Genomic DNA, 13011 nt, shown 5'->3' on the forward strand with positions numbered 1-13011 from the left:
GCCAGGCCTGGGGTCCCGGGGGTAGCGCAGGGCTGGGCCTCAGCGGGTGCTGGGGGCTCCCACCAGCCCCCAGATGCTCCCAGTGAGAGTCTGGGAGCACTACAGGGGATTTTCCTAGGGTTTTGTGGGGGAGATCGGGGGCGGGTGGGCAGGCGGGGAGCCCTGGGCACAGGGGCTTGGGTCCTAATCTGGGATTATCTCTGAGCATCTCTGCTGGTGAGGGGGGCCACTCGGGGCGTAAGGCCCCCCTGGAAGGCACAGCCTCCCCATGCTCACTCCTGAGGGTCTTCCAGACACCCCCACTCCAGGACCCTCTCCCCCCACCACTACCCCTAATCTCTTCCAATCAGGAGAGATTTAATGTCTTCAGAAGCGGGGCCCGGACCTGCAAGGAGGAAACCAGGTGGCTTCTGTGCTAGAGAGGGCTGGGTCATCTCTCCCCAGAATAGCAGACCCAGGAAGCCCCTGGCCCTCCCTGCCGGACCCTTGCTCTCACCTCAGACCATCCACCCAGCCAGCCTGCCCTCGGCACACCTGCCTGGACCTGCCCCCTGCCCCTTGTACTTGGGCAAGGAGCCGAGGGCAGCTGACTCTGGGCTCTGTGGGCTGGAAGCAGGCCTCAGTGAGGGCAGAGGTGGGGAGGGATGCCAGCCTCCCTCCTGGGCAGCTGAGTGACTGCTGACCCCTCTGTCACTGTGCACGTCTGAGGTCCCCTCCCTGGGCTCAGCCCTGGGTTGGTCCAGCGGGCCCCGGTTGGGGTGTGGCGTCCCCACTGTCCCCTCACGGTCCCCCACTTGAGGATGGCCCCATACCCCGGCCCCCTTACCTGCCCGTAGGCAGCCTGCACCTGGGTCTGCAGCTCCTGGAGGAGCGCCCGCCGTCTGGTGGCTGCTGGGCTGGCAGGGGCCCGGCTAGGCCCTGGAGTGCCCTCGGAGGGGCTGGGGTCCCCCGTGGGGAGGCTGCCATCTGCCGGGCCCTGGGGAGAGGCCATGGAGACAAGGGCTTGGCACCTCCTGCTGGCTGCGGGGCACCGCCCCACTCTGCTCTCCAGGGTCCTGTGGAAGGACAGCTTAGTGGGCAGCTGTGGTTGTGGTCCCCACAGGGTCCCTGCTACTCTTCTCCCTGTTCCTCGCTCCGCGGGCTGATGGCCCCCAGGTCCTCCAAGGCTCCTGTCTTTCCTAGCTCCCCAGGCCCCTCACACAGCCCCTCCCTGAAATCCTAGCCTTCCCCTGAGCTGCCACCCTCACGCTGGCCACAGACTGCGCCCCGGGGCTCCTCCGCATCACACCGGCCTCTCTGGTTCATGGGCTCTGCATCTCCCCACATCCTCTTCCACCTCTGATTCTGTGTTGTTCTCTGCCCGCTCTGCTCCGTGGGTGTCTCTCTGTGTCCGTCTCACCTGCACTCCCCTCTCCACCCCCTGCCCTCTGGTGACAATCTGTCCAGCTGTGTCTCTCTCTGCCCACTCATGCCCATCTCTTTGTCACTTCCCTCCCTCTGTTGCGTGAGACTATTTCTCACATTGGTCTGTCTTTCTGTCTGTCCATCCTTGCCCTTCCTATTCTCCCCACCATCCCCCTTCCCAGGATGGCTCCTGGATTCTGGAAAGACCATCCCCCCCAAGCCCTGCCCCAGACCTCCCCCCTTCTCCCCACCCAGAGCCCCGGGGTACCTCTGCACCTCCCCACCTCCTGCCAGCACCTCCCACCTAGCTTCTGCCGACCTCTTAGGCCAGGCAGCCCGCAGTGGCCTCCTGTGCCCCCTTGTTGTGCCCCTGGCCCACTCACCACACAGCTGCCTGCTCCTCACCTCCCCGAATGAGGTCAGTTGTCCTGCCCCGGCCCTGCTCCAGGCCCCTCATGATTTATTCACCTGCCCCCCGCATCAACCTTTGTCCAAGGGAACCAGATCCCACCAGGCACCTGCCACCTGAGCTGGTGGCTCTGGCCCCTTTCGGCCACTCACGGCCATCCATTCACGTATTTCTTTTGCAAACATCCGAGGTCTGCCGGGATCCAGCCCCGGGCCGGCTGCCGGGGCCACATGACAGACCCCGTCTGCCCTGAAGGCCCTGCTCTCAGGCACATCTAATTCAGAAAAGGGCCAAGGGACAGCCTCCAAGTGCTTGGGGGCACAGACCCAGGCATCAGGAAGGCTTCATGGGGGAGAAGGGGGGATGGGGCGGCATTCTAGGCGTCGCCCACCAATGTTTAACCTGGCCCTGGGCAAGTGCCAGCATCCCCGGCAGGGATCAGCTGTGAACGTGGAGTGTTCCGGGCGCCGACATCCAGCAGGGTCTGTGGGTGGAGGCCCTCAGGAGGGAGGCAGGGGTGGTAGTCCCTGGAAAGGGTGATGGTGGCAAGAGGCTGGAGGAAACTTCAGAGACTCAGTCTTCAGCAAATGTTGGTGAAGCCCCTGCTGTGTGCCTTGCTGGGTGCTGGGAACCAGTCCCTGCCTCAGACCGGCCGTGGAGGAGTAAGGGCAGGGAAGGGCCTGACAGGCAGTCGAGAGGAGGAGCGTGGGGACCCTGCGGTGACCGGGGGCTGAGGAAGTGACCTGTGAGCCAAGGTCAGAGGGATGAAGGGAGTGACCACATGAAGACAGGGTGGCCATGCAGGCAGAGGGAACGTCCTCCACAAAGCCCTGGGCAGGTCTGAGGATCTAAGGAAAGGCCAGGGTTGAGAGGCGAGTGGACGCCGGCCGGTGGTCTAGGGTGGGAAGGGTTCATTGTGACCATTCACATTGATCATTTGGAGGCTCAGCTTCAGCATCCTTCAGCCCCTCTGCACCCCGGGTCACATCTCCTCCCGGAGGCCAGGAGTGCACTGCATCCCCGGAAACACTGCAAACATCCCTCAGAGACAGGAATGCTCCTGTTTTCTGCAAGGTCATAGAAAGGGCCTGCAGGCCTGGGTTCCCCCATGCATTTGCTGTGTGACCCTAGGCAAGGTATTTCACCTCTCTGAGCCTTAGTTTCCTTATCTGGAAAGTGGAGGTGGACCTAGTATCTGTCTCATGGTGCCTTTGTGAAAATTAAATGATAAAAGGCCTAGCAGGTTCCCAGCACATAAGAAGCGTTCAAAAAATGGTGGATGTCACACGTGATGAAAGATTCCACGTCTAAATAACCATCTAAGAAGGTGGGAAGTGTTGAGAAATGTGTGTCCCAAAGTATAAGCCCAAGGAGTGGGGACTATAATTGGTCAGGGTATAGTGGGTAGAAGTATTTTCAGTGAAGGAGCAAAGCCTTCGTGTCCAGCTCCAGTGTCCAGGATGACCAGGGGGATCAGTGGTGGACAAATGAGTGGATGGATGGTTGGGTGGATGGATGGTTGGGTGGATAGGTGGGTGGTTGGATGGGTGGGAGGATGACTTGATGGATTGGTGTTTGAATGGTTGGTGCTTGGAAGGATGGACGATTGAGTAGCTGGATGGATAGATGGACAGATGGATGGATGGATGGATGGATGGATGGATGAATGGACATTGAGTAGCTGGATGGATAGATGGACAGATGGATGGATGGATGGATGGATGGATGAATGGACAGGTGGGTTGCTGACTGGATGGAAGGATGGGTAGGTGATTTGACGGGCTAGTGGTTAAACGGTTGCATAGACAGATGGACAGTTGGCTGGATGGATAGGCGGGTGAATGAAAAGATGGATGGATAGACAAGTAGAGGATGATTGGGTAGGTAAATGAGTAGTAGGTGAGTAAATGGAAAGGTGGATGTCTTTTCTTCGTTTTTTCTTTCTTCTGCTTTTTTATTTATTTATTTATTTATTATTTATTTATTTTTGGCTGTGTTGGGTCTTCGTTTCTGTGCGAGGGCTTTCTCTAATTGTGGCAAGCGGGGGCCACTCTTCATCGCGGTGCGCGGGCCTCTCACTATCGTGGCCTCTCTTGTTGCGGAGCACAGGCTCCAGACGCGCAGGCTCAGTAGTTGTGGCTCACGGGCCCAGTTGCTCCGCGGCATGTGGGATCTTCCCAGACCAGGGCTCGAACCCGTGTCCCCTGCATTAGCAGGCAGATTCTCAACCACTGCGCCACCAGGGAAGCCCCGTTTTTTTTTTTTTAATTTTTATTTATTTATGGCTGTGTTGGGTCTTCATTGCTACGCACGGGCTTTCTCTAGTTGTGGTGAGCAGGGGCTACTCTTCATTGCAGTGCGCGGGCTTCTCCTTGCGGTGGCTTCTCTTGCTGCAGAGCATGGGCTCTAGGCGCATGGGCTTCAGTAGTTGTGGCACGCAGGCTTCAGTAGTTGTGGCTTGCGGGCTCTAGAGCGCAGGCTCAGTAGTTGTGGCGCACGGGCTTAGTAGTTGTGGCGCACGGGCTTAGTTGCTTCGCGGCATGTGGGATCTTCCCGGACCAGCGCGCTCGAACCCGTGTCCCCTGAACTGGCAGGTGGATTCTTAACCGTTGCGCCACCAGGGAAGTCCCGAGAGGTGGATGTTTTGATGGACTGCTGGTCTAATGTTTGGTTGTTGGATGGCTGAATGATCGGGTAGATGGGTGTATGGATGGACAGATAGATAGGTGGAGGTGGATAGATGGCTGGGTGGATGGACTGCTGGTGTAGGTCTTTATAGTCTTCATTCAAAGAGTCCATTAGGGTGGAGACCATATCTTATCTATTTCAGTGTCTCCCGTGATGTCCAGCCCACTCATTGCTGAGACACACTAATTGATGTGTGAATAAAGACTTTTTCTTTATTCACCTATCCACCCAGGAAGTGGGGACCTCCCTGGCAGTCCAGTGGTTAAAACTCTGCGCTTCCAATGCAGGGGGCTTGGGTTCGATCCCTGGTCGGGGAACTAAGATCCCACATGCTGCACAGCACAGCCAAAAAAATAAATAAATAAAAATAAAAACAAAACCCAATAAGAATTTCTAAAAAAAAAAGAAAAAAGATGTGTCTATTTATCTCCTCCTACTCTGAGCTGAGCTGTGATTCCTCTGATGGCAAACGACATCTCCTTCTCTACCCCGTTCCCTACAAGCCAAACCCAGGCTTGGCACCTGGTAAGCACCATACACAGATCCATATTGAGACACCACTTCACACTCACTAGGACAGCTAAAGTGAAAAAAGACGGACAATAACAATTGTTGGTGAGGATGTGGAGAAGTTGGAACCTTCATATGCTGCTGTTGGGTCTATAAAATGGTGCAGCCACTTTGGAAAAGAGTTTGGCAGTTCCTCAAAATGAGTTACCATATGACTCAGCAACTTCAGGCCTCGCTACACACCCAAGGGAATTGAAAACATCAGTTCACACAGAAATTTGTACGCAAATGTATATAGCTGTGTTGCTCATAGTCAAACAATGAAACAATCCAAATGTTCATCAACGTATAAATGGGTAAGCAAAATGTGTATATCCAACCAATGGAATATTATTTGGCCATAAAAACGAATGATGTACTGACACGTGCTACAACACAGATGAAGCTTGCAGACACTTTACTAAAGTGAAAGCAGCCAGACACGAAAGGCCACATAGTGTATGATTCCGTTTACATGAAATGTCCAGAAGAGGCAAATCCATAGTGACAAAATAGGTTAGTGGTTGTCAAGGGATGGGGGAGTGGGGATGAGGAGTGATGGCTAATGGGTACAGGGTTTCTTTTTGGGGTGATGAAAACGTTCTGGAATTAGTGGTGATGACTGCACAACACTGAATATACTAAAAACCACAGACTGTACCCTTTATAAGGGTGAATTTTATGTAGCAATAAAGCACTTATATATATTTTAAACCCCACCAAAGACAGGTGCTGATATGTCCATGGACTGGAGGTGGGGGTTGGCCACAGGGAGGTGCCTGCCCCCTTTGGCTTCTCAAGCTGGGAAGCCTTCTGGGCCCCAGAGGAGGAGGCCGTAGGGTGGCCACAGAGCTAGACCACAGGCTGGGCCGGTGGAGCCAGAGGGCTGTGGGTAAAAGCAGCCACTGAAACACCACAGCAGAGTGTCAAGCCAGCCTGGGGGACAGCTTGCCCAGGGGACCCGAGCATGATGGCTGGAGGGTGTGTGAGCTGGCAGGAGGCCGGCCCGCTGGATGGCAGGGTGTCTCCCACGCTCCCAGGTCTGTGATGCTTGTGCACAAAAGGAGCGCATGCGTGCTCCTGGCCAGAGCAGGTGACGGAAACTTTCTGAACCTTGGTGTCCTCTTCTGCATAATGGGAACAGGACTCCCTCCCTCCCAGGGTGTGATGGAGATGACATGAAACCATTTATACAAAAGCTCTTTGTAAGCTGCTAAGTGCTGGGCAGATGTTACTCCAGCTGCGAGTCAGGGATAGATCCCGGCTCTTGGGCCACCTCCCCCATCCCCTCCCAGCCCCAGGCAGCTGTGGGCTCCAACGAGGCTCAGAGGTGCTCCTGATAAACCGCGTTTGGTGTTTTCCCATGATTGGGGTGGATACTTCTGCACCTGGGAAGGACACCTTCCTCTTTCATTGTGGCTCTGACGGGAAAACCAGACTGAGATGGGGCAGGCTCAGTCAGGTCCCAGTTCCCAAGGAGGACCGCCCCCACCCCGCCCGCCCAGTACCAGGAAGGGCCAGCCAGGAGAACAGGGCTGTGGGTGCAGAGGGACCCGCAGGGAGACAGGAACGGGCTCTGTCTGGAAGGACGCAGCCCTCCCAGGTCCAGGAGGCCCTGCTCATGCCAGCCTGTCTGTCTTTCCATCCGCCGTATCCCCAGGCTCAGTCTGTATTTGAAGAGTACAGAGCACTTCGACCCAGTCAAAAAACGGTTTGGAGACTACAAGGCCTTGCAGAAGAAAGAATGAGAGTTAAAAGTGAGGCCCCTGAAGCCAACCAGGCCTGTTTACTAGCTGTGTGACCTTGGGAAAGTCACTCTGTGCTACAGTTCCCTCCTCTGTAGAATGGGATCTGAACAGGACCAAGTCTTAGGGTTGTAATATGTGTAAAGTTCTCAAGGCAGCCCTCAGTCCCTAAGGGTTTGCTATTATTATCAAGGAGAGAGGATGCGGAAATGGGTGTTTATTGAAATAGCATCCATTCAAGCAAAAAGCATTTATGGAGCACCTACTGTGTGCTGGTGCTGGGGTGCTCAGTCCTGGCCCTCTGGGGGCCCTGAGGATGCTGTGTGTTCGGGGGCGGTGAGCAGGTGTAGCGACTATGTGCTGCTAAGTGTGGGTGCCTCTTGTAAAGCCACTGCGCATCAGGCAGGGTGCACCGCTGCAGAGGGCAAGTGAGCCCCTCCGGCCCTGCTTTACCACACCCACACCTCGCCCCGACCAAGATCCGCTCGTTGACTTGGCGGATTCCTGGGGTGGGGCGCGGGGGTGGAGCAGGACCTTAAATATAAGGCCTGCGGGTCCTCCTCCCCACTTCCTGCCGCACTTGCACTCCGCCGCCGTCAGTGAGTACGGTCTGGACCGGGTTGGGGGAGGGGCCGGCTGAGCCACCCCCTCTCCTAGCAGTCTGACCCCCAGACTGCCTGCCCGCGGGGGTCCTCCTTCATCGTCCTGTCTGTCTCTCCTAGTGCCGCCCTACACCATCGTCTACTTCCCGACCCGAGGTGCGGCCCCTGCTCCTTTAGGAGGACGAAGGGCACAGACAGGGGCCCCAGCAGGACTCCCAGTCTGGACAGCCCGAGGCCGAGGCGGAGGCGGGACCCCCCGGGGGGCGGGGCCGGGATCTCGGGCCCGGGCCTCATCCTCTCTGGGGCCAAGGGCGGTGCGCTCTATCCATCTGTCTCTGGTCCCTTCCTGGGGCGCTGTGGGCTGGGTCTGCCTCCCTGTCCCCCCCCCCCCCCCGCCCGTGCCCCGCAAGACACGCCGGGGGCTCCACTCTTTCTCCACGGTCCATCGGCTCCGCAGCAGGCTCGGCAGCTAGAGTTTGTCCTGTCCCCAAGTCCAGTTCCCATACTCCTGACTTCCCCAGGGCGCTGCAAGGCTGGGGTCCCTACCCATCCCCACACCCCGTCCTCCCCTCCCCCAGGGCGCTGCGAGGCCATGCGCATGCTGCTGGCCGACCAGGGCCAGAGCTGGAAGGAGGAGGTGGTGACCAAGGAGTCCTGGTTGCAGGGCCCACTCAAGGCCTCCTGTGTGAGTGACTGTGCTGAGGCAGCAGTTGGGCCTTTACGGGGCAGCACGAGGGTGCGGGGCAGCTGAGCTCAGCGTCCCTCACCGAGCCCTTCCCCCTCCCAGCTGTACGGGCAGCTCCCCAAGTTCCAGGATGGAGACCTCATTCTGTACCAGTCCAATGCCATCCTGCGACACCTGGGCCGCTCCTTTGGTGAGTCCTGAGGTCGAAGGCAGCCCAGTCCAGAAAAGCACCTGAAGGGTCCCGCCAAGATGTCCTGGGGCCTGAGTTGCTGCCACCGGTCCTGTGGCTGGAGGGCAGGCCACATGGCCCTAGAGGAAGGGGCAGGGCCTGGGTTAGGGGGGTTCTGGGTTCTAGGGCTGGGGCTGCCGGTCCCCCCGGGCAGGGGCCATACAGGTCTGGCTGGCCTCCAGCCAGTCAGCACCACATGGGTTCACCGTGCCTGTTTCCTGGATGACAGCTCAGAGGCAGTCACCAGCCGCCACATGTGTGCTGCTATAGGCTAGAGCCACTGTGGGTGTGCCCAGGAGCTTCAGAGTAGACCTCCTGCCCGTTTCTTCCTGCTCTGGCCTCAGCTGAATCTGGAAAACCCATGCACAGTGAGCAGGCCTGTGGCCTTGTTTCAAGGGTGGCGGGAATGTGGCTTAGGGAGGTGGCTGCCTCTTCGTTGGCTATCTTGGCGGGGGGGGGAGGGGGGTCCCAGGGGGAGCAGCCAGGCCCAGGCCCACCCTAACTTCTGCAGCCCCAGGGTGAGAGGACAGAGGCCTCCAGCTGCGGCCTGCTTCCCCGTCTCCTGCCCCACGCTCTCCTGCACTCAGAGGGACACACCAGTCTGCAGAGCCAAGTTCTGTCCAGGTCCCGCAAACGGCCACTCCTCTGGCCTAGGGAAGCATGATCAGAGGCTTGGCCCACACTTGCAGGGGGCCAACCTGGAGGAAGGGCCTGGGGCGATTTGGGCAGGGAATTTCTGGCTCCCAGGGACCCAGGGTGTGGTCTCAAAGACAAGCGTGGGCTTCTGCTGGGTATGTTCCTTGGGCTCGTGGAGATGGGAGCCGCAGATTTGGGCAAAGAGGACCCTCCAACGCAGGGGACCTGGTTTCCCAGCCCTGAGGCCTGCAGGCTTCTGGGGGAGAGGGGAGCAGCGGGGCACCAGCCCGGACGGAACCTGACCCTCTGCCTGGCCGCTGACCCAGGGCTCTATGGCAAAGAGCAGCGAGAGGCAGCGCTGGTGGACATGGTGAACGACGGTGTGGAGGACCTCCGCAGGCACTGCAGCCACCTCATCCACCACAACCATGTGAGCAGGCCGGGCTGGCACTCAGGGCCGGGGCTGGGAGGCCGCCCGGGCCAGACGTGCCACAGGCCACCACGGGCATCGCTCCCTTTCACAGGAGGAGGACAAGGCCCAGTATGTTCAGGAGCTGCCGGGGCACCTGAAGCCTTTTGAGACCCTGCTGTCCCAGAACCAAGGGGGCCAGGCCTTCATTGTGGGCGACCAGGTGAGTGCTGGGTCCAGCCCATTGTAGGTCCGTTTCTCAGAAGGGCAAACCGAGACCAGAGCAGGGCCATGACTGGTTCACTGCAGTAGCCAGAGTTCTGGCCCCCACTAGCCCCCCTCTCTCTCTTTTTTTAAAAAAATTTTATTTATTTATTTATTTATTTTTGGCTGTGTTGGGTCTTCGTTTCTGTGCGAGGGCTTTCTCCAGTTGCGGCGAGCGGGGGCCACTCTTCATCGCGGTGCGCGGGCCTCTCACTATCGCGGCCTCTCTTGTTGCGGAGCACAGGCTCCAGACGCGCAGGCTCAGCAATTGTGGCTCACGGGCCTAGTCGCTCCGCGGCATGTGGGATCCTCCCAGACCAGGGTTTGAACCCGTGTCTCCTGCATTGGCAGGCAGATTCTCAACCACTGCGCCACCAGGGAAGCCCCGAGCCCCCTCTCTCTTGACCCCATTCAAACCCCCTCCCGCCCCCTGTCCTGCAGATCTCCTTCGCAGACTACAACCTGCTGGACCTGCTGCGGAGTCACCAGGTCCTGGTCCCCGGCTGCCTGGACTCCTTCCCCCTGCTCTTGGCCTACGTGGCCCGCCTCAGTGCCCGGCCCAAGCTCCAGGCCTTCCTGGCCTCCCCGGAGCACGTGAACCGCCCCATCTTTGGAAGCCGCAAGATATGAGCCCACTCGGCCTCCCCTGGCAGACGGGCTGCCCTTGGGACCAATAAACATGGTGAGAGGAAAGCTGTGCTGTGGTCACTGAGGGACCGGGTGGCCACAGGGGGCCCTCTGCCCCTTCCCAGGCTGCCTCTCGGAGGATGAGGGCTGGGCTGGGCCCTAGAAAAGCCGTAGGTCCCCAGAGCTGCCGGGAGACAAAGAGGAGTTCCAAGTCCAGCGAGGAAGATGAGATCCCAAACCTCAAAGATCTACCCTGGACAACTTCCTGCAGGAGGGGGTTGACCTCCCCAGGGGTACTCATGGTTATGGCAACCTGGGAACCATCTCCATCTGAGAGAAGGGCCGCCGTGTAGGGAACAGACAGTCCTTGACGTCTGTGTGATGAGTTCTGTCGTCCGGCACAGGCAGGGCGGTTGGTCTCTGCACACTCAGGTGCTGTGCACACATGCCGCTTGGGAGTGACACACACGCTCGGGTGTTTCACCCGAGTGCGTGTTGATGTTGTCCATTTTCTTGTGTCCCCCACAGTCACCCCCAGGCAGGGCCCAGGTGTATGGCTGAAGGCAGACCTGGGAGCTCTGGGCGCATCATGCTGCTTGGGAAGCTGGGGGGGGCGTGGTCAAGGGTCTCCTCCAGCTCCCGGAGCCTCTGTCAGCCCTCGGTGGGAGCACCCCGCCACCTGCCCGGTCCCAGCCCATCTCTCCCCTCCCGAAAGAATGTGACCACCTCCTGCCTGGCACCCTCAGCCTGTCCGGCCCCTCCCGCTGGCTCCTTGGACAACGTGGAGTCAGATAATTCCAGAATGCCTGGCACTCCCAGTGCAGAGCTCTCATGGCTTCTTGCTGCCCTTCAGGCAAAGTCCGCAGCCTGAGGAGCCTGCCAGGCCCTCCTAGATCTGAACTTTTCGGTCTCCAGAACATTCCCCACCCCCCTGCCTGGTTCACCCTTAGAGCTGCTCTCAGCTCTCCAGACAGCCCAGCCCGCCCGCCCCTCCCAGCCTTTGTTTCTGTGGTCTCCTCCGGCCCCCCCACTCTCCCCGCCACCCCCCATGGCCACGCCCCTTCAGCCCTCAGCTCGCTGCCCCTCCGCTGTGGCCAGGTGCCCTGGGCACTTCCCCCTCTCCTGTAGCTCCACTCTGTGGGGTCTGGCCTGCCCGGTGGTCTCGGCTCCAACCCTCCTCCTTTGAGGTCAGAGAGCAGATCAGGTTAATTTCTGTCTCCCCCACCCCCAGGTGAGGTGCTGACTCACCTTTACCCATCAGGAAATGGGTGTGCACACACCAGCGAGAGCTGCCTCTTTGTGTCTGGGGCACTCTACCTCCATGGGGGAGGCTGCAGGGCCTCAGTAGTGCCCCCCTCACCCCCATCAACCGAGCCTGTTTCATAAGGGTTTCCTATCACAGGCCTGTCCCAGTTCACAGACCTGGTGGCCCCGCTCCATTCTCGCCCCATACTGGGGACTCCTCTCACTTAACCCCCTCAAGGGAGGAAACTCAAACTCAGAGAGGGAAGGCAACTTGTCCAAGGCCACACAGCTTATCAACGGCAGAGCTGGAATTCAAACCCAGGGCTGAGGAACTCCTAGGCGGTCCTCGGAAAGGGAAGAAGGGAGGGGGCTAGGGCCAAAGGAGTGGGCAGAAGGCCAGTTTCAGGAGCAGGAGTGACTTAGACCCAGGCAGGTGCCAGAGGCTCCGGCGGGTGGGCAGGGGCACTGGTGGCCACTGTGGAGGCCTTGCCTGCCAGGCCAAGGACTTGGAGTTGACCCCGGGGCACAGGGGTCACCGCAGGCTTTTGAGCAGAAAGGAGGACTTTTAGAAATCTGAGCCTATAGTGCTCAGGGAGCCTCAGGCATCACCTAAGTCTACACACTCACCTTACAGACAGGGAAACAGAGGCCTGGAGAGCGGAATGACTTCCCAGGTTCATGGGCAAGTGGGTGGGTGGGCCGTGGGGATGTCCTGGGCCTGATGCTCCCGGTCTGGATGCCTGGCTACACCTTAAAGGAGCCTCTGCCTGATAGACTCCAGCAGAGGCCTGGTGAAGAGGGTCTTTTTTTTTTTTTTTTTTTTTTATTTATTTATTTATTTTTGGCTGTGTTGGGTCTTCGTTTCTGTGCGAGGGCTTTCTCTAGTTGTGGCAAGCGGGGGCCACTCTTCATCGCGGTGCGCGGGCCTCTCACTATCGCGGCCTCTCTTGTTGCGGAGCACAGGCTCCACACGCGCAGGCTCAGTAGTTGTGGTTCACGGGCCTAGTTGCTCCGCGGCATGTGGGATCTTCCCAGACCAGGGCTCGAACCCGTGTCCCCTGCATTAGCAAGCAGATTCTCAACCACTGCGCCACCAGGGAAGCCCAAAGAAGAGGGTCTTTTGTGCATTGGATTTTGGGGGCTGGTGGGCAGTTTTGGTTTCTTTGGGTGGGAACCCCCCAGGAAGGCCCACTGGTTTCGGAGAGGACAGTGTAGAACCTGAGCCCCCATTGCCCTGGAGGCAGAGATTGGGCCACAGGGGTTCACGGCACAGATAGAGGGGACAGTGGCCAAGGGAGGCCACAGAGCAGGCCTGGGGGACACGCGGGCGTCCTGCAAGTCTTGGGACAGTGGGAGGAAAGTTACTCTTTTGAAAACTTCCTGGGACTTCCCTGGTAGTCCAGTGGTTAGGACTCCGCGCTTCCACTGCAGGGGGCGTGGGTTCGCTCTTTGGTCAGAGAACTAAAGTCCCACATGCCATGCAGTGCGGCCCAAAAATAAATTTAAAAAAAAAGAAAGA

General features: G+C 58.7%; 1 protein-coding gene across 1 annotated transcript; it reads left to right on the plus strand.

Moving 5' to 3' along the window:
- The first annotated feature begins 7382 nt into the window (after positions 1-7382).
- Positions 7383-10304, plus strand: GSTP1 (glutathione S-transferase pi 1). The gene is made up of 7 exons (XM_061203850.1): positions 7383-7394; positions 7518-7553; positions 7976-8082; positions 8185-8272; positions 9274-9377; positions 9472-9579; positions 10062-10304. Coding segments are annotated over exons 1-7 (633 nt in total). The 5' UTR covers positions 7383-7393; the 3' UTR covers positions 10251-10304.
- The last annotated feature ends 2707 nt before the right edge of the window (positions 10305-13011 follow it).

The sequence above is a fragment of the Eubalaena glacialis genome, chromosome 10 (genome assembly GCF_028564815.1).
Source record: "Eubalaena glacialis isolate mEubGla1 chromosome 10, mEubGla1.1.hap2.+ XY, whole genome shotgun sequence".
Classification (NCBI taxonomy): Eukaryota; Metazoa; Chordata; class Mammalia; order Artiodactyla; family Balaenidae; genus Eubalaena; species Eubalaena glacialis.

Excerpts from the sequence above, each read along its gene's own strand:
- GSTP1 (XM_061203850.1), top strand. Across the intron at positions 7,554-7,975 it reads CGTCTACTTCCCGACCCGAG|GGCGCTGCGAGGCCATGCGC; the intron begins GTGCGGCCCCTG and ends CCCCTCCCCCAG. Across the intron at positions 8,273-9,273 it reads ACACCTGGGCCGCTCCTTTG|GGCTCTATGGCAAAGAGCAG; the intron begins GTGAGTCCTGAG and ends CCGCTGACCCAG.